Here is a 27,136-nt window from a genome sequence, read left to right as displayed (position 1 = left end):
CCACTCAAATGTACTGGTACTGAGAAGTCCCTGCATCCACCCTCCTGCTCACACATCCGGCAGAAAGAGCAGGTCCTGTGCCCAGCCCTAAGCTAGGGATTTCTGCGTGGGGTGGGAGGCTGGGCTGCATGGGGCGGGAGGTTTGGGGAGGGGATATCCTCAAATCTCAGTAGATTAAAGAAAAACGTAACAGAGGCAATAGGCTTACTTGGTACGGTCCCAGAGGACACAGCCAGGTGGAAGATACGAGGAGGCCGGGTGAAGCTCTGGGCCAGGGAGACCACTCTATAATCACACACTTCTGCAAAGCTACCCGGATGAGGCTGTGAGTTCTCTGTCCTCACAAGGGTCCAAGCAAAAGCTGGACAACCCCCACCCAGGAGGCCTTAGGAGGACTTAGCTGGGATTCTGGCATCGGGCAGGAGGCCCAGTGATGGCCCCTTCCACTTGTGGCTCCTTCCACTTGTGGCTATAGTCTGGCTATAGTCCTAGACCCATGGGGGTCTGAGGAGCCCAGAGGAGAAAATTCTCTGGGAATTCTGCTGAGGTCTGAAATCCCCTGGATTTCCTATCTCTACAGACCTGGCAAAGAACTGATCAGGGAGGGAAGAGGGCCTCAGGGGACCCTCCACTGCTCCCTCCTACCAAAACCCCTGCTCTTCCCCAGTGTGGGGTGCCTCCCCTGCATGCCCTCCACCCGGGCTCTGGGCTGAGGCTGTTCACAGGGCCTATTGTTTGCTGGTGTCCTGGATTAAGGTTTAAGCCACCAGCTGCCCCAGTGACGAGAAGTGGCTGGGACAGGTCCCCGCACGTCCCCCACCTTTCCCCCAGCACACATCCTGACTGGAGCTGCCAGCTGCCTGGGGGTGCCACTCCCGGGGGCGGCTGGGGCAGTTAGAGGAGGGGCCTGTAATCCAGCGCAGTGGGCATGCCTTTCTCTCTCAGGTCCTCTCCTCATCCAGGCACCACTGGTGCCCCCTCCCTAAGCTCTACCTCTGCCTTTCCTCTTTTCCTTCCTTCCACTGCTCCTTCCCCCATCCCTGCCAATGAGGTTCCTGAGAATGTCAGTGTGGTAATCCCCCACCACAGCTACCACACCCCTGCCTGAAGAGACACTGAGGCCCCCATCAGTGGCCAGATTTCGCCGCTCTCCTGTGGGAAGCTCTTCCTTAGTTTTAACCTCAGTCCTTCATTCTGTTATACATGCATGTTTCCTCTCCTCTCCTCCCCTCCAACCTGGGACAATACTGGGTCTTGCTCTCGTCTTGAAGGGGAGGGAGGTGACAGGTGCAGAAACAGAGAAGGGAGCAGCAATGGAAGGTGATCAGATTGGGAAGAGGTACAGTTCACACACATCCCCAACTCTGCTGTCTGAGGTAGGCACAGAGACAAGGGGAAGGAGAGCGAGAGGCTCAGAAGACATAGGGAAATCACTGATTAATGCTCCCAGGCCCAGATCTATTTCCAAACACTCCCACTCTCATGTCAGGAAAGAAAGAGACATCTAGAAATACAACTGATGGTGGGAGAAGGGCAGGTGACCCCAGGGCCACAAATTAGACAGAACTGGACACGTGGTGGGTTGGCAACACCAGGAACTAGAACCCAGGAGTCCTGCTCCTCCCCTCCCCCAGAAGCATAAAGAGGTCATTGCAGGGAGTGCAGCTTTCATGCTGGGCATGGCGCCCACTGTGACTCACGCCCTACCAGCCTGGTCGATCCCCAGGTCCCCACCCCCCTCTCCAGCCCTGTCAGTCCTCACCCTGAGAGCACTCATTACCTGCTGGGGCCCATTCTGCCACCTCAGCCTCCTTGGCTCGCTTGAAAACCCTTGTGTGTCTCTGCGCCCAGGTCCCCTACCAGGGAGATGGCAGAGTGATGCCCCTCCTGCTTCATTAGGGTACCCCTGCATGGTTGTGACTCAGGGTCACTGCCAGCCCAAACTCTGCAGGATTCCATGTCCTGGCATCTCTTCAAACAACCCTGGTCCCTTCCATCCTTCCACCGCCTATAAACCAAGAGGCTTGAGCCCACTGGAGGCCACAGGCAGACTGAGGGTTGTAATCCGGCACCCCTGGTAAAGCTCTCAGCCACGAGCCTGCCGCCCTCACCTACATCTCTCCAGCTTCTCACTCACTCTCCACTCCGGAGGGGATCGGTCCCCAAGAGCAGGGCGCACACAGCTCAAGGAACGCAGGGAGTTGGTGGCCCGGTCCCACCCACCGGGGCGAGGCCTGCCCGGACCCCCTGCCCCTGCCTCCGACCCCGCTGGCCCCCGAGGCGCTCACCCTGGCCGGGCGCTGCCCGGGCGCGCGGCGGTCGCTGTGGCTGAGGCAGGGCAGCCAGAGGCAGCGCGGCTCCGGGGCGCTGCAGTCCACGCCGACGGCGCGCTCCCAGCGCCAGCCCCCGGCCCCCGCGCGCTCCACGCGCCACACAGCGCTGCCCACGAGCGCCGCGGCCGGCGGGGGCCCCCGGGCCCGGCCGCCGCCCCGGCCCCAGCGCGCCGTGTGCCGGGCTTCCGGAGACTGGCGCGCTGCGCGGGGGCCGGCGGCCGCTCTTCGGCGCCCGGCGGGCGGCGTCCTCGGCCCCCCGGGCGGCGGCGGCGGCGGCGGCGGCGGCGGCGGCGGCGGGCGGGCCCCGGGGGTCCCCGCCCGCCCCCCGGAGCCACGGGCCCGGAGCCCTGGGGCCCCGAGGGGACGGCCGGCCCGCGCGGACGGCGGCAGGACGGCTGCAGCAGCTCCGCGCCTCCCGCGCCTCCTGGCCGAGGGCGCCTGAGCCCGGACACGCCGGCGAGTCTCGCAGGGCAGACGCCTCCCCCTCCGGGGCGGCCCCTGTGCGCGGCCGCCCCATCCCACACACTCACGCCCCCCACACACGAGAGGGCCTGCACAGAGCCCCCGCAGTCTCTCTCTCTCACACACACACACACACACACACACACACACACACACACACACACTCACTCACTCACTCACTCACTCACTCACTCACTCACTCCACTCACACAAAAACTTACTGTACCTGCCGGCGCACGCTTATACTCCTTCCAGTCCAAAGCTCAACCAGCTGCCGGTGCCCCAGAGAAATACACATTCCCACGCGTACACATGTCAACACACACCCAACCCACCTTTACAGACCCGCACCACACACACATCTAGACAGCCCACACCCTCCCCGACACACACAGTCACTCACTCCCCCTCTGTCCCCATACCCCCCCCCACACACACACGAACACACTATTCCCCTCATAAACACATTGCACGTGGCCATCCTTCTGTGTGCGCACACACTTTGAACACCCTCCCATGGGTACAATGGCCCACACACCCCACAGAGACACATTTGCAAGCATACCCACTGTGCCCCTGAAAGCACACCAGACCCCCACCTGCCCACCCATACATTCCACACACCCCCCCCAGAGAGACCCACAAACCCCACGAAGGCACACACCTAGAGGACGTGCACACACTACCCAGCACACCCACTCCATGCATTGCTGCCGTGCCCCCTCAGGTCTCTCTCACACACACACACACACACACACACACACACACACACACACACACACACACACACACACACACACACACACACACACACACACACTGCCCTGCTCAGACAGCAGCGCTCTCTCATAATCACCCCACCTCAAAGTCACGTTATACCCTTCCCACCACCACCTGTGGGAGCGTGTGACGGACCCTTTTCCCCAGGACTCCCTGCCCATCATGCTCTACCCAGAGGGGCCACCACAAGCCGACAATGGGCTCCAAGCTGGCCCCCACCTCACCCCTAGCATGTGAGTCAGACAGGAAGCCCCAGTCCATGGCAGACCCTGCCCTCCGCCCCTTCCTGGCTCTCTCTCTTCCCAGGCCCCTTCCCCGGGTGGGGCCGACAGAGGCCTTGGCTAGTAGGCGTGTCATGGCCACCCCCATTTCTATCCCACTTGACTGTCCACCGTGTGCTCCCCCCGCACAGCCACTCCCCGGGGCCTGGGGCCACTGCCCTGACCTAGTTTTCAGAAAACAACAGAAGCCCAAGAGCACCCAGCTCGTTAGGGCAGCGCTGGGACTCCAAGTCCGGAGCCCCTCATTCCAACTTCGGGTCTTATACCTAAATTCTAGCCAGCATCCAGGTAAGGGAGGCTGGGGGCGTAGGGGAGCAGATCCAGCCCAACCCTGCTCCCAAATCTAGGAGTTGGGGGGGAGGAAGAGTCATAGGGTTGGGCCCTTGGGGGGGAAGCCACCAGAAGGGAGAACCAGGCATAAGAGTCAGCTCCCCCTTCCCTCCCTCGTCCCGTCACCTGCTGTCCCCAGCAAGGACAGGCCAGGATGGAGGATCCTGTGGGGGGAGGTAGAGGAGAGAGAAAGAGGAGCACAGAGAGGAAGGGAAACCAAGGGGAGAAGGAAGAGAAATAGAGGACCATGGGGGTGGGCAGGAGCGGGGGTGGGGGGTGGAGGAAGGGTGAGGGTGAGGCGTGTGGGGGCCAGGGAGCGGTTTTGTTCTCCTGTTTCCTGTTTGCCGCTTGCTGGGCCCCCTGTGCAGGAGCTGGACCCCCACCCCCACCCTGGCGGAAGCCGGAAGGGAAGAGCGAGGCTGCCACCAGCGCTGAGTCAGGAGGGCTTGGGACAGAGTGGGAAAGGACCGCGGTCAGGGGTAGCAGGACTCCTGGCATCTCCATCAGCACCTCCCCCGCCCCCATCACTAGAAAACCGAGGCTTCTGGGTCAGGATCATTCCTGCCCTTGTCACGCCCTCCAAAGACCAGGGCCTCAGACCAGCTGGAAGCACCACCGAGAACGTCCTCAGCCATGTCAGGCTCTGCCGCCCCGAATGGAGGGCAGTGACCACAGGGATGTCCTGACTCAGAGTCTGACCCGCTTTCCCAGCAGGCAGCCAGTTAGTCCCCCCAGCTGCCTAACTTCCTTTCCTCTTGCTGCAAGGCCAGTCCCTGGTTCTGAGGAAATAAGACTCACTCTCCCGTCTCACGCCCCATGGAGCCTCTCATGGCCAACAGGTGCTGCTGTGTATCTGGATCAAGAATCAAGCTCCCTGGGGCTTCCCTGGTGGCACAGTGTTTAAGAATCTGCCTGTCAATGCAGGGGACACAGGTTCGAGCCCTGGTCAGGGAAGATCCCACATGCCACGGAGCAATTAAGCCCGTGAGCCACAACTACTGAAGCCTGTGCACCTAGAGCCCGTGCTCCGCAACAAGAGAAGCCACCGCAATGAGAAGCCCGCGCACCTCAACGAAGAGTAGCCCCTGCTCACCGCAACTAGAGAAAGCCCACGCGCAGCAAAAATAAAATAAAAAAATTCATTAAAAAAAAAAAAGAATCGACTCCCCCCCCCCTCGAAACTGCTAAGGGTTCTGAGGGCTGGCTCTGAGGGCTGCAGGGAGAGGCGAGGTGGAGAAGCAGCGCGGGGTTTCTGTATTCAGGGCAGCAGAGACCTGGGAAACGAGAAGCCATCTGTGACGCCCATCTCCTGCCCTCTAGTCTGACAGGGGCAACATGGCCCCCAGAAGGAGGCAACAGCCTCCTCCAACACAAACCCACACCTTCCCCACCCCACCCACTCCACCCCGGCTTTCTCCACAGGCATGTCAGGAGCAAGGTACACACCGCAGGGCCTAGAAACTTATACATAGTTTGAATAGATGATCTTCCAGGCCTGGGGAGCCTCTCGGCCCCCGCCCCCATTTTCTTTGGGAAAGGAATGTGGGGTGGGCCCCAGAGTGCAGTGGGGGAGGGGGCCAAGGGCTGGGAAATACCAGGCGTAGCTGAGATTCTATTCCAAGCCTTCCTGCCTGGTGTGAGTCCTCCTCCCCTACACCCTCGCCAGCTTCCTCCCCCCAAATCAGGAATTACCCCGCTGAGCAGTCCCTCCCATCAATCCTCTAGTTTGACCAGCTTGCAAAATCCATTCAACCTTATCTTCCTGAAGGTCCCCTGCGGAGGGCTTGGGGACTACACCCCCAAAGGGAGGGCATCCGGGCTTCCTCTCTCCACGCGAGATCATCATCCTTTGCTGTTTGAAAGCACTTTCACTTTATCTCATTTGACCCTTACCCTAAGAGTTGAATATTTGAGATTGTTTTTATACCCGTTTTTCAGATGCAGAAACTGAGACTCAAAGAGGACAAGTGACTGGTTCAAGGCTTGCTTTTACTAAGGTGGGACCATCCCAGGGTTCTAACCCCTAACTCAGATCTCTTTCCATTATCCTCTCATTTATGTATGCGAGAACCACGACTTGAGTGCCTGCTGTGGGCCAGGAGCTGTGCTGGGGGCTGGGACACCTTAGAAACACAAGATGAGTGTAGACCTTACCCGCAGGGCGCTTACCGTTCTACTAGTGTTGTCCTAGCTCCTGAAGTCTTCAGGGGTCCCCAATTCCAGATCCAGGCCCAAGCCAGCTGCCTTCAGCCCCACCAAGGGAGACCCCCATACACATACCAAAGGAGCCCCTGTGTCAGGGGTTCAGGGCCTCTTCTCTCTGGGAGCGGACAGTTTGTTTGAGAGTGGGGTTAGGGGCCTCCCAGGTAAGCCTTTGAAGCAGAGAGTGGGCTGAGCTGGAGGAGCAGAAGGCTGCAGGCGCCAGCCTGACAACCAGAAACTGGGGAAGAGGGAAGCATCCTGCAGCCCAAGGGTCAGGTGATAGGAGAAGGAGGGAAACTGATACTGCTGAAGGGCGTGTGGCTCAGGAAGTGAGAGAGAGGGGTCCCAGGGTCAATTCGCCTGCATTTCCTTCCTCTGCTTGCTGTGTGCCTCCTCCCAGAATGCAGGCTTCAAACCACAGGACAAACAATGCCCCCAACCCAAGAGAATCATCCGGCATTTCTAAAGCTCCGACTGCTTCCATACACCCATCGCACACCATCAGACTGGGACACCCCACACGCACAACCTCACACACAGACAGAGCAAATCCCCTGCCAGCCCGTTCATCCCAGGCATGTAGGCAATGCGATACCCAAGGCATGCCCGCCCCGCCCATGCCTGGGCCTCTGACCCCTGCCCCAGTCTCTCCTCATTCAAGGGCAGCCGCCCCCTCCTTCCTCCTCCACCCTCCTGCCCCACTCAGATGTCTGCTTCCCAGCACCACTTGTGTGCAGTCCCGACGTGCCCCAACAGGCCAAGCGGATGAGCCGGCCAGGCAGGCCCGGGTCTCCCCAACACCCTCAATGTGCAGATAACCCCGCGTCACCGGGAACCTGGGAACCCCACACTCGGTCTAGCCTGCGGGCAGCGGGTGGTTCAGGGGGTCTCTCCAGACCCCGTGCTTTCCCCATCCGGGGCCAGTCTTGCCCTGAGTGAGGGTGTTGCGACACTCCCACCCTGAAACTGGGCCCAAGCCAAGGAAGGCTGGGGGAGGGGCGGGTGAGAGAAAAGGGAGGAGGAAGCACTCGTGATGCCAGAAATCAAGGAGGGACCAACACAGTCCCAAGCAGCACAGAATCCCCTAGTTCTTCTGGTGGCAGTACGGCTCAGGGGTTAGCACGTGGGCTCCAGGGTCCTCTGGAATCCAGGACTTCTGGGACTGAGTCCTATCCCTACCCCTTTCTGGCTGTGAGACCTTGGGTGAGTTATTTAACCTCTTTGAGCCTCAGTTCCTCACCAATAAAATGGGAATGACACTAAGTTCCACCTCATAGGTTCTTAGGAGAATTAAGTCAATTAAAGAAAGTCCTGAGCATATAATAGGGGTTCAATAAATGCAAACTTTTGTTTGTTTTCTTTTTTAAAAAAATTTTTATTGAGGTATAATTGACATGTAACGTTATATTAGTTTCAGGTGTACAGCGTGATTGGATGTTTATGTATATATTGAAATGATCTCCACAATAAGTCTAGTTAAACATCTGTCACCATACTTAGTTACAGAAATTTTTTCTCGTGATGAGATCTTTTAAGATCTACCCTCTTAGCAACTTTCAAACATGGAATACTCTATTATTAACTATAGCTGCCATGCTGTACATTACAGCCCCAGGACTTATTTATTTTATGACTGGAAGTTTGTACTTTTTGACTCCCTTCACCCATTTCACCCCACATCCCCGCCACTCTGGCAACCACCAGTCTGTTCTCTGTATCTGTGAGCTTGGGGTCTGGGGGGGTTTTGTTTGGGGGGGTTCTTTTTAGATTCACATATAAGTGAGACCATACATAAGGTATTTGTCTTTCTCTGCCTTATTTCACTTAGCATAATGCCCTCAAGGTCAATGCAAGATGTTTTTATTGTCTTTTGAATAGTCACACTCTCACACACCCAACCACACTCACATTCAGACATGCAGACAACTCAGCCACATGTACACAAAGACAGTGACACATGCAGACACTCAAGGAGGTCTGTACAAACTCAGGCGAACCTACTCATGAGGTCATCACCACCACCTCTCACTGCCTACCCCCTACAGGCCCCTATGTGCCCCACCTCCCCCTAATAAGCAGGGAGGAATCATCGGGAGCCCCCCTTCCATAGCAGAACTTCGGCAGGCCCAGAGCCCTGTCAGTAGGCCATCTGGGAGTGAGGAAGGGGCGGGCGACATGAGACCCCAGGATGGAACCTGCTCCCAGCAGACAAGGAGGATGGCAAAGGTGCCAGGCTGGCAGGGCCCCCTCCTAGCAAGAGAACCAGTTCCCTCCTCAGGGACACCAGAGGGAGGAGAAACTAAAGATGAGTAGCTTTCCTCATGGTGGGAAATGAGCACTTGCAGAAAACGGTGAGTCTGGAGCCAGCCACAAAGTAAACAGTGGGGCCATCGCCCAGGCAACCGTGGGCCAGCGTGGGCTAGGGCCCACCACAAGCCCTCTCCAGCCCCTGATTTACGACACTCATCAGCCCCTTGACTGTCTCAAGGCATGCCCTCCACGTATCCATTCTGGTCTCTGGGCCTGTCTGGGGACACCCCAAAAGGAAGAAGTTATGCTTCCTCCATCAGATTGGGCTCCCTGAGAGCAGGATTGTTGTTTTTGTTGTTTTTGCCCCATCTTAGTCCAGAGTCTCCCAGAGGTCATGGCCTGTGTCTTTCCTCCTCAGATTGGAGACTGCTCAAGGGCCTGGCCTGAGTCTCCCACATTAGACTGAGAGCTTCCTAAGGACAATAGCTACTAAATTTTCAGAAATGTATTTGTGGGCTTCCCTGGTGGTGCCGTGGTTAAAAATCCTCCTGCCAATGTAGGGGACACGGGTTCGAACCCTGGCCCGGGAGGATCCCACATGCCATGAAGCAGCTGAGCACATGGGCCACAACTACTGAAGCCCGCACGCCTAGATCCCGTGCTCCGCAACAAGAGAAGCCGCCACAATGAGTAGCCCCTGTCATCGCAACTAGAGAAAGCCCCAACGCAGCAACGAAGACCCAACGCAGCCAAAAATAAATAAATAAGCTTTTTTAAAAAAGTAAAGAAATGGAGGGCTTCCCTGGTGGCGCAGTGGTTGGGAGCCCGCCTGCCGATGCAGGGGACGCGGGTTCGTGCCCCGGTCCGGGTGGATCCCACGTGCCGCGGAGCGGCTGGGCCCGTGGGCCATGGCCGCTGAGCCTGCGCGTCCGGAGCCTGTGCTCCGCAACGGGAGAGGCCACGACAGTGAGAGGCCCGCGTAGCGCAAAAAAAAAAAAAAAAAAAAAAAGTAAAGAAATGTATTTGTACCGCTAGAGTGCTTTGTCCATAGTAGGCTCTCAAAAATTATTTGCTGATGGCGAGAATGTGGAGGAATTGGAACTCTTATGTCTTGCTGGTAGAAATGCAAAATGGTGGAAAACAGTATGGTGGTTACTCAAAAAATTAAACATCGAATTACAATATGATCCAGCAATTCCACATCTGGCCATGTACCCAAAAGAAGAGAAAGCAGGGACTCAGATATTTGTACAATGATGTTCATAGCAGCATTATTCATAAAAGCCAAAAGGTGGAAACAACCCAAATGCCCAACGACAGATGAATTAGATAAACAAAATGTGGCACAAACATACAGTGGAATTTTGTCTTAAAACTCTGACACATGCTACGACATGGATGAACCTTGAAGACATTATGCTAAGTGAAATAAGCCAGACACAAAAAGGCAAGTATTTTATGATTCTACTTATATGTGATACCTAGATTCATAGAGACAGTAAATAGAACGGTGGTTGCCAAAGGCTGCGGGAAAGGGGAATGTAAGTTATGGTTTAGTGGGTACAGAGTTTCAGTTTGGGAAGATGAAAAAAGCTCTGGAGGGGCTTCCCTGGTGGCACAGTGGTTAAGAATCCGCCTGCCAATGCAGGGGACACAGGTTCGAGCCCTGGTCCGGGAGGATCCCACATGCCGCGGAGCAACTGGGCCCATGCGCCACGACTGCTGGGCCTGCGCTCTGGAGCCCGCGAGCCACAACTACTGAAGCCTGCGCGCCTGGAGCCCGTGCTCTGCAGCGAGAGAGGCCACCACAGAGAGAGGCCCGCGCACAGCGGCGGCGGCGGCGGCGGCGGCGGCGGCGAAGAGTGGCTCCCGCTCGCCACAGCTGGAGGGAGCCCGCGCGCAGCAACAAGGACCCAATGCAGCCAGAAATAAATAAATTAAAAAAAAAAAAAAAAGCTTTGGAGGCATGTGATGGTGAGGGTTGCACAACGATGTGAGTGTACTTAATGCCACTGAACTCTACACTTAGAAATGATAAATTCTGAGTTATGTATATTTTGCCACACACCAAAAAAAATGGCAAAGTCAGAATTCAAATGAAAAAAATATATATCGTTGAAAGAAGATGGAACAAATGAATGGGTCTTCCAATGGGGCCCAGGAGCAGGCCCTGCCCACAGAGACTGCCCAGGACAGCTGGGTACCTCCTGCCGGGAGGACCTTTCCCTCCCACCCCGTCCATTGTGCCTTCTCAGAACCCCTGCTGTCATCTTTGAGGCCCTAGTAGACCGAGCACAAGGGGAGCTCTCAGGCCTCCAGGGGAGTCTGAACCTCCCACAGAGTAGGTCCTTGGCATTGACGAGGACCTACCATCTATCGGAGGCTGGACTGATGGACGCACAGCCCCTTGAGAGGCCACGTTCCAAGGTGTCAGAACCTTGGAAGAGTTTTTCTAGCAAAAGCCAGGCTAAGTATGGGGTTCCTGACCCCCTGAGGCCTGACACCCCCCCCCAGCACACACGTCTTTCCCAAGCCTACATACGCTTACACACCACCTGTAACATATACACACATACCAGGGTGTGCACATAGAGGCAAGACCCCGTTCTCGCGTGCTCTCTCGTGCACACGGTCCAAGAAAACCATGCCTGAACGCTGAAGGATGCAGTCTTGTCAGGGACGCAGGCAGGTCCCGTGTGCGGGAGAGCCCCCTGGTGGCCCAGGCCTGGCACAGTTAGCTCCCTCACAGCCCAGAGTGGGCAGGGTGCCCTCATTCCTTCCACCCCACCTCCCCCACTGCACTCTCCAGGCCCCCAACCAGGCCCCAGGGTCACCCTCCCCATCTCGTACAGAGGAGCAGGGTCTTCTGCAGAAGGACAGAGCAACTGTGGGAAGGGTCTCACTTGAGTTGGTCAAGGAGTCCTGGAGAGAGGCCAGAGCCCTTTTTCAGACTAGATCATGTTAGGGACAGTCACTCCTGAAGGCCAGAAAATGCCTGCAATGACTCTTCTCCAAAATCATCATATCCATTCTTTGACTCCACACTGAACAGCTCATTTCAGAGAAGACTGGGGGAGAACTCTGGCCATGGCTCTTCCTATTGTCCCCCACACCTCTCTCTGGAAATGCTTCCTGTTATCTGACCACCTGGGCAGAGGCAACAGATGCACCTACTGGTTTCTTCCAGGGGATCGCTCAGTCCAAGTCAAGCTGAGACGTCATCCCCTCCCAAGGCAGGTCTCAGCAGATCCCAAAAGTCTCCCCAAGGGCACATGGGGCTCCCTGCAGGGAGAGGTTCTCAGCTCCACCCCTGAAACCACCCCCCCCCATCACCCCAGGCCCTGCTCAACCTGCCCAGGTTATCCCTTCACCCTGCCTAAGAGTTGAACCTCTCCCTAATCCAGCCCATGATGCCGCAGAGGCAGCTGGAAGGGTGGAAGGGATGGATGGTGGCTCTGCAGGGACAAACAACCTCCCCCGGCTCCTGCCTATGAGGGAGCTGAGATGATTTCTGTGCTGGGCTCTGTGGTCAGAAGAGGCCAGGCAGCAACACCTTTGGCCCCAGATCCTCCCCCTTACCATGTGCCTGGCTCTGCATTTGGGGACATTGTAACGGCCACAGCAGTAATTAACATTTGTTGAACCCTCACTATATGCCAGGCACACTTCCCATGCACTACCTCATTTAACAGCAGAGCAGCCTCTTGGGATAAGCGTGACACACACCCACACACCACCTTGGCCTCTTGGGTCCCCCACCCAGTCTGGTGCTAACCCACAGGGCGCCTAGGGGTGGGGGATAGAAGGCTGCTGAGAGAGAGACCACTGGCCCAGCATCAAGAAAAGCTGATCTAGAGAAAGGGTCACACTTGCCAATGGTATTGGCCCTAGTCCTTTTCTGGCTGTGTGACCTCAAGGTCACACAGGTTTTCTTATTTCTTCAACTACAAAATGAAGCTAGGGATAGCAGCCTGACAAAGTTGCTAGGAAAGCATTCTGGGAACCAATAAATGGGAGGGGTTATGGCCCCAGCCCTACATCCCACCCATCAGAGTGGACTCTGCTTCCCAAATGTCTCCTGAGTCCACACACTTCACCATGTCCACTCCACCCCAAGTCTCCATCATTCCTCTGGCCCCTTACAGTCCAGACTAATTGTTTTAATACTATGACCACCAGGCCCTGTGGGACGTGCCTCTGGGTTCCATCCATGCCCACCACAGCCCCTTTCTCTGTGCTCCAGTTACCCTGGCCTCCTTCCATTTCCTCTGCGGACCAGGCAGCCTTCCAGCCTCAGGTCCTTTGCACATGCTGTTTCTGGAATGCTGTTCTCTCTTCCCTGGCTCCCTCCCGGCCTCACCAACCCACACCCTAATTAACTCCTACCCACCCTGCAGTTCTCAGCAAAAAAGTCACTCCCCAGAGACACCTCCTCTGGCGCCCAGACCAGGTCAGGTCCCTTTGCACCCTCTCACAGCACTCTCGAGATGGTGCCTGTATATTTATGAGGTTATTTTGACCAACATCTCCCCTCTGGGGCTGTGAGTTCTGGAAGGCTGGAACCATGTCTGCTTTGCTGGCAGTCAAATCCACAGCTCCTAGCATGGCACCTGGCACAGATTGGGTGCTCGGCACACTGCTTCTGAATGTACAGGAATGAATGAGCTTCTCCTCAGAGAAAGCAGATGGTTGGCAAACCCCCTGCCCCCAGGAAAGGTCTACCTGGGGCAGAGGCTGCTTCGCATCTTTGTCCATCTTTCTGTATTCCCCGCTCCTTCCTCAGTAGGAACCAGATCCAGAAAGTGGGGGGTGCTGGAATAAGGGAGTAAGGGGTGGGGAGAAAAGGGAAGCTGCTTCATCTCTTTTGTAGGGTCCGCTGTCCCTTCACCTCAGCTGGCCAAGCCCTTGTCCACTCAGGGCTGGTCCACCACATCCACAGTTCCCTCTCCCTGGAATATAACATTTGTCTCTCTCCCTCCCCCACCTTCCCTTAACTGATCCCTTATCCTCGAGGTCTCAGCTTGACTGTTTCTGAAAAGCTTCCCGGACTGCAAGCTAAGGAACTTGCCGGGGTGCCACAGCTAGCGGCAGCTCAGATTCAAGCTCAGGTCTGTCTGCTGGCAGAGCCCAGGCTCTCAGCCACCTCATTATCCGCCTCATTACTACCAGTTTCTCCCTGGAGGCCCGGCCGAAAGACACTCCCCCTCCCTAGGCCTCAGTTTCCTCCTGTGGGTTCGGCCAACCCTAGATTTCAGGAAAATTGGTGGAGAGCGAAGGTGGGAGAGGAGACAGAGGGAAGAGTGAAGACAGGAGGAAAGAAGAGGGAGGGAGGAGCAAGGAGGGGCGGCAGCCGCGGGCCAGCCAGACGTGAGTAACGCCAAATATGCGAACTACGCCAGCCCCTGAGCTATGAATAGGGCGGCCAGGCTGGCCGCCCAGGTCTGCCCCTCACGCCCCGCAGCCCCCCAGCCCAGCCCTCCCACGCCAGCCCTGCAGAGGGTCCTGAAATGGGGCGGAAGCCCAGGAGGCACTCTTGGAGGCGGAGGCTGAGTGGCAGCAGCGAAGAGGTGTGGTCATGCAGATGACATGCAAATAGAAAGCAGCTGGCTTATCTGATTGGTGGGTCTCTGTCCTTCCGGGAAGGTGGTGCTAAGGGGCACTAGACCCGCGCAGGGCCCCTGCTCACAGCGGCTTCCACCCGGGTAGCCGCGGTTCCCAGGCGGTGCTTCGGGTCACCCCTTGGCTGAAGTCGCACTGATATGTGCAGCCTCTGGAGGCCTCTCACCCTGTTCTGTCAAGGTCCTGGTAAGGCTCTGCTGCTGTGATACCATCCCCGCCCACCCCAGCGCCAGTCAGCCTCTCCTCCTTGGAGCTCACATGTCTGACAGACAGCGGGGCACTTGGGAAATTACAACAGTTCCATCCCTGCCTCTGGACCCCCTTTCTTCATCAGTGACGGAAGTGGGGAGCACTTCCCTGGCCCAGTCCAGCCCCTTGTGTGCCCCCAAACAAGTCAGTCAATGTCAGAGCCCGGCTCCTCTTTCTTTCTTTCTGGCACTATTGATAGGTGTCCCGGAGGGCGAGGCGTCAAAGGGTTGTAAGATCAGGTTCCCAGCTGTGTGACCCCCAGTCAAGTCTCTTTCCTCTCAAGTCTCCTCATTTGTAAATGGGGTCCTTGAGGGGGCTTAGTGTGGAGTGCCTAGCACATAGAAGTTGTTCAACAAATCTTAGTTCAGTAGTCCACAAAGGATTTTTTTTCATTAATAAAAAAAAGATTCTATGAAGAAACAGACATGAGACAAAATTAAAAGGCTGCAGAGCGTAGTGTTTAAACATTCCTAAACAGGATTCAGAGGAATCTGGTTTTGAATCCCAACTTGAATCCCACTTCCTAGCTGTGTATCCTTTTGGACTAGTTACTAACCTCTCTGAGCTTCTGTTTCTGCGTTTATAAAATAGAGATAATCTATTCTCCATGAGGTTGTTGTTGTGCAGATTAAAGAGCTAGTGTGTATAAAGTGCTGAGCACAGCAGTGCCTGGCACTGGAATGTTCAATAAATGTTAGTTGCAACCAATACTCCTATTATTATCATGGGGTTTTCACAAGGCAGTGCGAAGTGCTATGGAAATTTTCAGTTCATCAGTCAACAATATTCATTCAACTTGGCCTGGTCTAGGAGCTGGAGATAGAGCAGTGAACAAGACAAAAGTCCCTACCCTGATGGGGCTTAAAGTCTAGTCCCCAGAGGAGGAAATCCCCGTAATATTCGAGGAATTGGTGGCTGGTGGGGGGAGGGGTGGCAGATTTACGGAGAAGGATATTTGAACTGAGCCTTGAAGGATAAATAGAAGTTTGTGAAATGGAGAAGGCAGGGAAGGCTAAATCAGACAAGGGGAAGAGATGGCACGGAAGCTTCTGGGGAGGGGAGGAGGGTGATGCATCCCACTCCTCTCCTCTCCTCTCCATCTCCAATTCCACGTTTAGCCCTCAGCAACTCTCAGCTGGTCTGCTGCCTCCACTTCCTGACACCTTTCCACGGCTCCACAGTATCTACGGGACCAAGTCAAGTTCCTTAGTATGGCATGAAGGATCCGCCATGATGACGGACGAGAGGGACAGGATCTGGCCCTCATTGGCCTCGACAATCTCATCTCTCTTTACTCTCAGTCTTGCTTTCATTGACCCCACAAGAGGCCAGGCTGTCTCGCACCTCCTTGCCTTTGCTCACGCTGGGTCCTTCTGCCTGGAATGCCCTGCTCTCCCTTCTCCACCACCCCACCGATCCCAGCAGGCATCTTTCGCGCCTTGGCAAGCCTCACCTCCTTGGTAAAGTCTTCTTCCCCTCAGAGCTGGAGCGTCTCTAGAGGAGGCAGGGACTCAGCCCCTGTTTACTGCCAGAGCCATGGGGTCCTCCACACCACTCGTGAGCAAACCCAGACTCCAGGGAGGCATAGGGAAAATCCCTGTGCAAGCAGAGTCACGGAGAAGCAGAACATAATTGTGCTGCCTGCATCCACCACCTTTCCCTCATTAGGCCAACCCCTACTTGGATTTCAAGGCTCAGCTGGGGGCAGGGGGAAGGGTCCACTTTCCCAGGGTGGCAGCTGTGCTCCCAGGCTCTTCCTTGTCAGGGAATGTAGCCGTGACACAGGGCAACCTTAGTTAGGATTCAGAAAGACCCAGATTTAAATTCGGATGCCGGGTGACCTTTGGTGGAGTAATTTAGCCTCTCAGGGTCTTGGCTCTTTTATCAGTAAATGTACAACCACTTCATGATGGTCCTTGAAAATTGATCAAAAGAAGTTTCGATAAAGAATCCTCAGCTTAACTACTGTTAACTATTGTTTGGAAAGGAGATGAGAGAAAGGAGATTAATCATATCACCAACTGGTTTTTAACCGATCCCTATAGCAATTCTCCCCAGTGACACTGTCTCCATCTGTAAACTCCTGTTACCACTTTTGTGACCTCATTCACCCTCAAATGATGTGAAGACAGGGTCTGTCTAACTGGGTCTGTCTCCCCAGTTAGATCAGGCCAATTTTTATGATAATATTTTGGGGGGTGGCAAGGGGTGTTCTGGACCGGCAGATACTGTAGATGCACATCTCAGAACCCCTGAAAAAATCTTAGTGGAGCTTTTGGGTGGTGAGAAAAGGAACCCCTTGAGAGCCGGGCTGTGTCATATCCACCCAGGTCCCAAGACCCACAGAGAGAGCCTGGAACCCAGAAGGCACAGAGGAAATGGTCACCAAATGAACAAAGTATGGTTGGCATGAAAATCTAGCCACTGCCTGATTTTCCCAGGCACTGAGCCTCCAGTTTCTGGAGTCATGGGCCTTCTCCTGCCCCAGGCTATAATTAGGGAGAGGACACTCTCACACAAGCCAGGCCTGGGAATGTCCTCAGAGCCCTGGGCCACACCCAGTCTCAGATAATGCTTTCCCTAGCACTGTGGGGACCATAGCACCTGGGAGCCACTGGAGGAGGAAAAGGTCCCAGTTTGAAAGGAAGAGGGCCCTGTTTCTCATCCCACCAGCAGTCCTGGCCTTGTTGTGTGACCCCCATTTCCTGGCTCCCACTCTCCCCTCTTGCAGACATCCCAACCCCTCCTGGGCTCTGGGTCCAACCTCAGCTGCCCCCTTATCCCCTCACCCACACCAGGTGCTGCAAGGCAGAGATGGGGCACGATGCCAAATGAGGGCTCAGCTCTTCGGATGCCAGCGCAAGATACAGGAAAGTACCAGAACTGCCTGCAGCCCCCAGTCACGGCCTGGGTGCTCAGCTCCCTCCTCCCTCTCTTGGGGAGGAACCAGGGGCCGTACCCTCGGAAGAGGAAAGGGAGATTTGGAAGAATCTTCCCAAGTACAGAGAGTGCCGTGGTGCCAGGGGAAGGTGGGGATGCGGGGCATGAACCAGAAAACAGCCTCAGGGTGGGGTAGGGGTCTCACCTGGGCTGCCAAAGGCTTCACGGTCCGCTGCTCAGCCCAAAAAAACTGCCAACAGAAATTCGCCCCTTCCTTTCCCCCGGTTCATGGAATCACAGCAGGTCAGGGCTGGAGAGACCATGGGCACTTCTCCACTACCCTCGGATTAGAACTCAGCAGCCTGAACCCACTTCTCACCTGGCGTCCAACCTCCCTCTTCCTCCCACTTTTGCCTGTCCCTTCCCCTCTGCTTCTAGTCCCTTGGCCTTGGCCTTTCTCTAGGCCTCAGTTTCCCTTTGAGCCAAGTGGGGAGGCAGGGGAGGGGATGGTCTCCAATATCTGTCCAGCTAAAACTTACAAAGATGTTCCCTTTCTCGGGGGCATCTCTCCCCACTCCCTCGCTCTCTTTTGGAGAATGGTGGAAACTCTGTGGTGGAGGGCAGGGGTCTGCACTGCAGCCTCCCCTTCCTGCCTCTCCGGGCTCTCAGGCTAGCCCAGATCTCCACCCCTCCCTCCTACCGAGGCCTCTAAGTCCTGCGTCTACACCCAATTCTCTCCAAGGAGCTCTCACACTCTTTGAGGAAATTAAAAAGGAAAAAAGCTGTGGATTTAGGAGCCCAGAGTCAGAGATAAGTCAAGCCAGGGACTGTTGGAAACCAGGCCAGAATGAACTCTGTCCTTCCCTAATTAACCCTCACTTGGGGGCCAAGACCCTGGAGTGGTTGTCCTCCCACATGGCTCCCACATGTCCCCCTGTCCCGACCACATTCCTCCGGCCCACACACCTCCCCCCAGCCCTCCCACCAAAGGGGCCAGTCCTGGGTCTGTTTCCATCCTTGGCTTGTGGGTCTCAGTCATCCCCATGCTCCGCCCCAAGTTCTCTCCTCCCAGGGATTCAGGCTGAGCTTTGAAAGGGTCACTTCAAAGAGGACCTGCCTGCCGAGGGCCCAGCCAGACCCAGGGCTGGCTGCTCGGCCAGATTCCCGGTGGCTGGGGACAAAGGCCCCACTGTTCCCCCGACCCCCAGACGCCCCCAAATGCACTGGGCATAAGAAGTCTTTCTTTCCGCAGTTCTGTTCCTTACAGGCCCCAGCTCTTTGCCACAGGGAGTAGCCCTGGCCCCTCGTCCAGGAGAGTCTGGGGGGCGGGGGTCAGGGAGCTACCAGTTCCCCACCCCCACCATACACCCAACCCCTTTGGGCAGCCAGGATGTGGAGGCAGCCTTGGGCTGACTTCAGAGCCAGTGGTCCAGGCATCGCACCGCCCCTCAGCCACCAAGCCCTTCCTGGCCTGCAGTGGCCTCCCCGCTTCTCCCACCCGTCAGAACCATGCCCATCCTTCCAGGCCTCCTCCAGGCAGCCTCTCAGGACTCCCTCTCCTCAGAGGAGCCTCATAGCCCAAACCACAGCAGCCAGCCTCTCACTCCGCTCCCCAGTTCCCAACAGCGGGAACCAGGTCTCACCTGCTCCTCTAATTTCCTACCACACGGTGCTGATCCCAAAGCAGGGTCCTTAAGGTTTTCTATGTCAACCCCTCACCCAATGCCTGAATTCTCTCTAGTCTAGTCTGTGCTTGCTCACCTCCACTGACAGGGGCCTCATTACCTACAGGGACAGCTCTTCAGATTACTCCGACCATAAAGGGTTCTCTTTATTGAGCCCAAATTGTGTTGTTTTCATTGCCATCCAGTTGCTGCTAATAGTTGAGATTACCAAATGTCAGCCAGTTTACCTGTATTACCTCATTTAATCCTCTCAGCAATTTTGAGGGATTATTTCAGGGATAAGAAAATGGAGGCTAAAAACAACTAAGTAACTTGGCCAAGGTCACATAGTTGAATAAGGGGTAAAGCTGAAATTTGAACCCCCTCAGGCTGAAGGCAGGGCCTAGACACCCAATGTGCCTCCCAATGTACCAGGAGCCGTGCCAGGCCTGGGCCTCTCATCTCCCGAGGTTGCTTGCTGATATGAGAAGGCAGACCACACCCACCACACTTCTTTTTTCCTAGTTAGCTCCCACGAGCCTTTGTCAGCAGATGAAGTGTGGCCTGGGGATAGTGACAGACCCAGGCAGTGGGGAGCAGGGGGAGGCAGAGGGGAAGAGGTCACCCGCCTAGGGGTACACGGGTTTGAGAAGGCTGGAGGAGGTGACCTTGGAACTCAGGTTTAGGACTGGAGGTGAGAGATGGAGAATTGATAACTATGACAGGCCCTGTCCCAAACCTGACACTCCGTCCACCCTCCAACTTGAAAGGCACAGGATCTTCCACAAAGGTGATGCACTGGGCTGAACATCTCAGGGCCAGAGAGATGAAAAAGGAACAGACATCGTTAATCCAACCTGTCGTCTTTTCCCACCTGCCCATTGCTCAGCGCCATCCCCTTGGAACTCTGCAGGAGAAAGGGAGGGAGTGGGAGCAAGAGAGAAGTCAGAAAGCTGAGGGGCCCACGCAGCTTGCAGGATCCTAATTCCCCGATCAGGGATGGAACCCGTGCCCCCTGCTGTGAGGGCACAGGGTCCTGACCGCTGGACCGCCAGGGAATTCCCCTGGGTGAGCTTTCCTTTCCTCTCTAGGTTTGGCTCAGGCACTCCTGGCACAGATAACAAAATGATGCTCCTCGAGGCTACTTTCCCAAGACTCCAACCCAGCTACTCCGAAAGGATTACAGGATTCTGTGATTCCTCCATATACTGTCAGTGAGTCAGTCAGTCAGTCAGTCAACAAACATTCTCAGAGTACTGGCTGCATACCAGGCTCTGTGGATACCAAGATAAACATGACTCCTCTGGGGCTGCTTGGAATAAGCACGGCCACCTCCCTAGCTCTGCCACTTACTAGCTGTGTGGCCTCAGGAAGCCACATGGTTCTTCGTGCCAGTTTCTTCACCTGTCAAGTGGACAGGGATCATGTAGCCAGTGGCCAGCACTGTGCAAGTAGCTGCTATGATTATTTCCCCAGTCCGGCAGGGGAGACGGATGTGTAGACCAAGTGTCACAATGCTGGGGCAGAGCTGGGCACGGGGCACCCACGAGGCCAGGGGAGGGGCTGCTCCCGGCCTGCACTTCACAAACATTTATGGAGGGCCGCTCTGTGCCAGGCACTGTGCTGGCCACTGGGGACACAGAGATGAATGGGACACATTGTCCACTTGTCCCTGCTCCTCCCTGCCCTCCTTTTCCCTTCCTGGGGCCTAATCTCAGAACGCTGCACTGGAGGGGGGCACCCGGGACAGAACTGTGTGGGGAAAGGCATGGCCTGGGAGCCCGGGAGGCAGAACCCCTGGGTTCATGTCCACCAGTCCCGGCCTATCTGACCTTGGCCACCCTCTGGCCTCAGATTCCCCACTGTTGGACAAGATGACCCCTCTGGTCCTGACCCACTCTGACAGATGATGAATACACTCCACCCCCATAGAGCTTTAAACTCGCCCCAGAGTCCAGTCCCAAGGCCATCCCAGCCTGTCGTCCCACTGAGGCAGTGAAGAGGAGATGCCTGCCTGGTACTGACAGGCACTGCCCTGCTGACGAGCTGGTGCAATTTCACATGAAAGAGGGAGGCCTGGATCTAAAGGCGGGTTGTTTGAAGGGGATGGAGGGTACTAGGGGAAAGGCAGAGCCAACTCCCACAGGCCCTATTCATGGCTCTCTCTGGGGAGGGAGAGAGAGCAGGATAATTAAAACCAGGCTTTGTCCAAATCCCTGACCAAGCCAATATCTCACCTTTGAACCCCTGCAGCCAATAGAGCAGGGCTGATGCCCCTTTGGAAGGAAAACACCAATGAACCAAGCCACAGCCCAAGTGCGGTGGGCTAGCATAGGGCGGGGTGGGGGGTTGCTGGAGTAAATGAGCTGATTCCCCACCCACCAACCATGGATGGACACCTGAGGCTTTGCCACCCTGAGACCTCTTGTCGCCATCCGTGTCCCAGCTGAAAGCAACCAAGCTCCAATCCAGCAAGAGGTTGACCTTGATCTTGGCCTGTATCCAAGACGGACCCAGATTCAGGGTGGGAGTGACAGCAGACAAGGCAGGTCATGAAAAGCAGGGTAGTGGAGTGAGACCATGAACTTGAGCCAGACTGCTGGGTTCCCACCTTGGCTCTGCCACTAGTTAGCGATGTGATTTTGGCCAAGCTATGGGCTCTCTGTGCCTCAGTGTCCTCAACTGAAAAATGAGGATAATAACGGCACCCACGTCATGGTGGTTTTGTGAGGATTAAATGAGGTAACTTATATAAATCCTGGCCTAGAGTAATTGCTATCTATGTCTTAGCTATCAGCTCTACTATTAGAGCAATTCTCCATCCTTAAAACACATTTTTTTCAGGCACTAATATATATGCTCATTTGAGTATATTTGCATCTCCCATGAATCTCTCCAGATTTCTACACTGGAATCCAACATTACAGGAATCTACCTATCTAACCCGCTATACTGGAGGAAACTTCCCTGCCTGATGCTCCAGGCTCACCTGGGATGCTGCAGCTTGTAAGCCTCTCCCTAGAAGTTCTCCCAAATGGCTAATTGCAGTCCCTCATTCGGTAACTTATTCCATTCGCCTTTGTAGACTCTCTTTTAATTGGATACATCATGAAGTCCTTCTTAAGTATCCCTGCGATAAAGGATGAAGCAAGAAATGCCTCTGCCCACTACTGCACAGCCCTGTTCACCACCCTCCCTCATCCCCCACTCCATGCCCAAAATGCTGCACTCCTGGGGGCCAGACTGGCCTCCTGCTCCCCTTGCCCCTGAGCTCAGGGTTGGCCTGATGCGGGGGCACAGAGGTCCCCATCCAGGCTGCCCAAACACAAGGCCTATTCCCAGCGTCCAGTCCCTCTCTGTTTGAGCTGAGATCCTCAAAAGCCTGCCCCATTCCCCATGGTGTCCCAAAGGCACCTTCCTAATAATGTTCCCCTCCCTAGCGCTTCATCTTGTGCTGTGACCCATCAGAAGACCCAGTTTCTAGACCTGACACTGTCGCTGTGTCGTCTCAGACCCTAATACTTACCACCCTGCCTGCTCCCAGGGCTTTTGAGGCCCTCAAATCCAGCACTGAAGGATTTACTGCCCTCATCATTCCCAAGGGGAGGGAGGGGCTTCAGATGCAGGAACTTGGAGCTCCCAGAAACCTACGGTGGACCCAACCACCTTGTGAGCAAGTGGAAGAAGAGGCTGGGGCTGAGGGCCTTTGGGCTGTGTTTGGAAGCGAAATGACTGGTTATGTAATTGAGATTGAAGTCGCAGGCCAGTGAGCACATCTTAGTGAGAGCAGCCGCTCTGGGGAATGGGGCTGTTGCCCTGGCAAGAGGGGGAGAACCCCAGGGGATCAAACACCTTCCCTGCCCTCCCACAGCTGGGCCACAGGGTGGGGCTGGGGGTGGAGATAGTAGGGGGGGTGGAGATGAAGTAGGTGTTGGTGTGTGTGTGTTGGGGGGTGGGGGGTGGGAATCCAAGGAACTCGATGATAATGACATTCACTTCCATCCCCAGTCCACTCTGAAATTCAAGTTTCTAATTAGGAAACACTTTGGCTGAAAGGTGGAGGGGGAGTCAGGGGATAGAGATGCAGACCAAGGGAGAACTGTGCCTACATCCAGCTCCTGAGATACACACCAGTCTCAGAGTTTGCAAAGCACCAGACCCCAGCTCCAACACTGAGGGGATGGTTGGGGAGGAATGGCCCTAAATCCTCCAGCCCCGTCAAAAGAGGAAGAGACCTTCTCAGCCCAGGTCTTGATCCCAACCTGGACCCCCAGGAAACTTCTTTTTCAAGCTCGGAAAATGACTGGCCTGACAGTGTTCAACCCTTCGACTTGGAAAGGGGTGGACTGCATGTTGGGGCGCTCCAGTGGGACAGGGCAGTCAGGCTCAGAGGCAGGGTGCTGGCCCCAGTGGGACCCGGAGGCCCCTGCTGGCCCTCCCCAGCCTCAGCAGCCGGCAGATGAAAGAACCCAAGCAAAGCAGCCCAGCGCTGAGTAATGCCCCTGGCACCCCGTGCCCAGACCCACCCACAGCCAACCCGAGAGGGCAGAAGCGAGGGCAGCCGCGCCTGCAAGACCAGGGGTCCCCGGCCTGCTTCTCTTCCCCGGGGTGGGGGGCGGTGGACCCGCGCCGGACAGCTCGTCGGGCGGTCCGGCCCGGCAGCGGGGGGAGTGTGGCGCAGGGAGGGGGTGTCCGGCCACAGTGGCCAAGGACATCCCGCTCCGGGAACCCCTCCCCCACTCCCTCTCCCTCCAGCTGTGCCGGGGCCTCGCCAACGGAAAACGAAAACTCGGGCAGAGGAAACGGCGGCAGGCGCCCCGCCTGGAAAACCCGGACAAAAGGCGCGGGCCTCCCGCCCCCGCTGCCCGGCCGCCGGGGGCCTGGCACCGCCGCCCGGGTTGGTGCCCCCGGCCCTGGCAGCCCCGTGCTTGCCCCGGCCCCCTGCCTGCCTTCTTCCTTTCCGCCCCCTGCCCAGGGCAGCTCGCGCTCCGGCCCCCTCCCCGGCCACCAGCCGATGTTCCCTGCAGCCATGCCCGTGGTGCCCGCGCCGTGCGCCCCAGGCTGTGCCCGCCGAGCGGGGGCGCAGCGACCCCGGCCCCAGCTGCCAGCTTCCCGTTAGCGCCTGGATCCGCCCCCTCCCCTGGCTCAGCATCCTCACCTTGGGGGGCCGGGGCTCCGGGCGGGGCGGGATCCCGACCAGGCAGAAGGCGACTCCATTCATCGGGCGGCAGCTGCGGCTCTGCTGCCAGGGCACTGCTGGGGGCGCGGGCAGGGACCAGGGAGGGGCGGGGCCGGAGGGGCGGAGCCGAACGCGGAGGGGTGGAGCGTCTCTTCGCTCCTCCTCCTGCGCTCCTGACGGGGCGCACCCTCTGCCTCTTGTTAGGGTAGCAGACTGGTACAGAGGGCTGAGGCAGGGGTTGCCGCTGGCAGCGGAGCTAGGGGGCAGAACACAGCCAGCGGAAGAGAGATGGGCTTAGAGAGGGTTTGGGCCGGCCTCCAGGGGACCAGCCCATAGACGGTGATCCGGGCCGGCTGAGGAAAGAGGACAACGGCACAGAACACAGAACTAGCACCGAGGAGGGAGGGAGGGAGGGAGGAAGGAAGGGAAAGGAAAGCAGAGAGAAACACAGCCAGACAGAGGTAGTCAGAAACAGAGACGGAGAGACCCAGAAAGCATGAGAGAGGCAGGGACACGACAGAGACAGAGTAGAAAGAGGCAGAGAAAATCAAAGACAAAGATGAAGAGACCCAGGTTGGAAGAGAGGGAGAGACAGAAAAAAGGCTTAGGGAGCCTTCCATCCAGAGACTCACGGAAGCTGAGACAAGGGCAGAGATGGCTATACCCAAGGGGGAGGGCGAGGACGACGAGGGTAACAGGGGAACTTTCAGGGGCTTCATGCCCCTCAATCTGGGACACCCCTCCCAGGCAGCGTCTCAGCCCAGGATCCCATGCAGGCTGTAAGAGAGAGGCAGGTGCCCCAGCCCTTCAGACCCCCACCCAGCCAGCCTGTGGCTCAGGCCTCTAGACAGCCCACAGACCCACTCTGCAGTGGGTGACAGTAAGAGCAGAGACCCTCCAGACCTCCCAATCACAAGGTCCCACAGCCTCCCTTCCCAGCTTCACTCTGAGCTGGACCCAAAGAACCATCGGGGTCCTGAGTCAACTTCTCATTTCCCTGCCCCCACGCAGGGCCCCTGCAGCCCATCCCCTGATGATCCAGGAAGGGGCAGTGTCTCAGTCCTTAGTTTCTGCTGGAAAGTTCTTTCTGCTATCTACCTAACATCCTTCCTACCTCCTATTTTTTACAGGCTATGCTTACCTCTTTCCCTTGCCTTGTTGTAGTTTTTAAGGGCTCCTGCATTCCTTCACCCAGATTGTGAAGAAAGGAAGGCAGAGACCATAGATAAATAGCAATATGATTTGGGCAAGACAGGCAATGAAAGTGGGAAGACCGACTCCGCCTGCTGAAATGGCCCACCCACTCTGGGGCAGTGAGCCTCATAAAAGCTCTTTGCTTCACCACCGCCACCATCCCAACTCCTGAGAGTGGATCAGCCCCAAGTCCTGGACCCCTCAGGATCAGGGAGTCAGGCCCTGCAGGGGGCAGTATGGCCCAGACACCTACCAGAACATCCTTACTCCGGTAAACCTGAGGAAGGAGATATTGACTTGTTTTTAAATCTTATGTTTTATTTAATTTACTTTAAATTCCCTGGAAATCAATGGAAAGGGATGCTTTTGTAATAATGGAAGGGCAGTTAAGGACTCCTTCCTTCCCCATCTCTCTTCATCAAGGTCATGTGCAGCCAGAATTATGCCCCACTTCTGAGAAGTTCTTCCTGCTATCTAACGGTAATCCATCATACTGCCTGTATTTTCTTGCTTAATCTTAAACCAGGTCCCTCTGTCTGACTCTTTCTGCCCTGCGGCTCCAACAGTCCAAGGCTTGCTCCCACCCCGGCTCAGGGGTCCTTTCCTCTCAAAACAAATGTGTAAGGGGGGAGTGGTGGCATCTGAGATCCAGACTGGACTGAGTGGGGAAGGGGAGGAGGGTGGTGGCCTCTGGGGTGCCCCTGGCTCACTTTTTCCAGAGCCTGATGCCCTTAGACACTGCAGGAGGCGGTGAGAGGAAATGAGCTCACACTGGCCGGCAGGCAATTCCTCCCTCCACAATGCACTGCACTCACCTCCCCCATCCTCTCCCACTTCCCAGAAAGTACGCTCTTCCCCCACCCTGCTGCCCTTCCCACCTCTTCCTGCACCTTGACCTGCACCCCCATCCTGTCCCGGCCCTCCCCCATCCACCTTCTCCAGCACCTCTTTCATTCTTCCTTTCCGTCCTGGCTCCCCAACCCCTCTGACATCTGTGTCTCTTTCCCTGCATCCCACCATCCACGCCCCCCAAACCCACTCTATTCCTGGCACACTCCTTCTCTGGGGATTAGGGCAGTGAAGCCCAACATGGGATGGAGGGTGTCCCTCACTGAGGACCCTCTTTATACTCCCCCTCTTTCTAAATTCCTCTCCCAGCCCAATCACCTTCCTTCATTCACAAATGTTTATTGGGAGTCCTGATATACCATGGGTGGGAGAGTGGAGGTTGCCCCTGGGGATAGGAGATAAGGCTTAACTCCTTCCCTTGAGGGGTCCTGAGATCCCAGAAAAGGAGCCATGGGAGGCTGGAGAAGCAGAGGAATTCTTCCAGAAGCAGGTGACCGTGATCTTTTGAGGGCGTCATGGATGGGATGGGGTGAGGTGGGCGATGGGGGGAGAAACACTCTGGGGAGAAAGACTATCATGGACCAAGGCAGGGAGGCAGGAGAGAGCAGACTCTAGCAGTGTGGCTGGAGCCAAGCGGAAGGTCTGTGGGCAGGAAGCATGGAGGGATGAGGAAGGAAATGCGGGTGGGGATGTTACAGTGGAGTGACTGTGCCTGAGGCACTTAGATTCTAGCCTGGCTTGGGGCAGGGATTTAAGCGGAGACGTGCCATGGCCACTGTGGTGAGACGTGGAAGAGAACACGGAGGGCAGCAAGGAGCCAGGGGTGGGCGGCCAGGTGGGGGGGCCCTGCACCTGGGCAGGGGG

At 56.4% G+C, this 27,136-nt stretch overlaps 1 protein-coding gene across 3 annotated transcripts in view; it reads right to left on the bottom strand.

The window, feature by feature from the left end:
* The window catches only part of ARHGAP23 (Rho GTPase activating protein 23), an 81,270-nt gene that overhangs the window by 48,792 nt on the left and 5,342 nt on the right, over positions 1-27,136 (bottom strand). For 2 of the 3 annotated variants that reach the window (XM_060135961.1, XM_060135963.1), the window contains exon 1: positions 24,209-24,289. The exons of the other annotated variant lie outside the window; for it this stretch is intronic. In XM_060135961.1, coding sequence (XP_059991944.1) covers positions 24,209-24,271 — 63 coding nt within the window. In that variant the 5' untranslated portion in view covers positions 24,272-24,289. Of the gene's footprint in view, positions 1-24,208; positions 24,290-27,136 lie in introns of those variants that run through there. 3 annotated transcript variants of the gene reach the window in all.

This window comes from Lagenorhynchus albirostris, chromosome 20 (assembly GCF_949774975.1).
Source record: "Lagenorhynchus albirostris chromosome 20, mLagAlb1.1, whole genome shotgun sequence".
Classification (NCBI taxonomy): domain Eukaryota; kingdom Metazoa; phylum Chordata; class Mammalia; order Artiodactyla; family Delphinidae; genus Lagenorhynchus; species Lagenorhynchus albirostris.
This window is presented reverse-complemented; position numbering and strand designations above follow the sequence as displayed.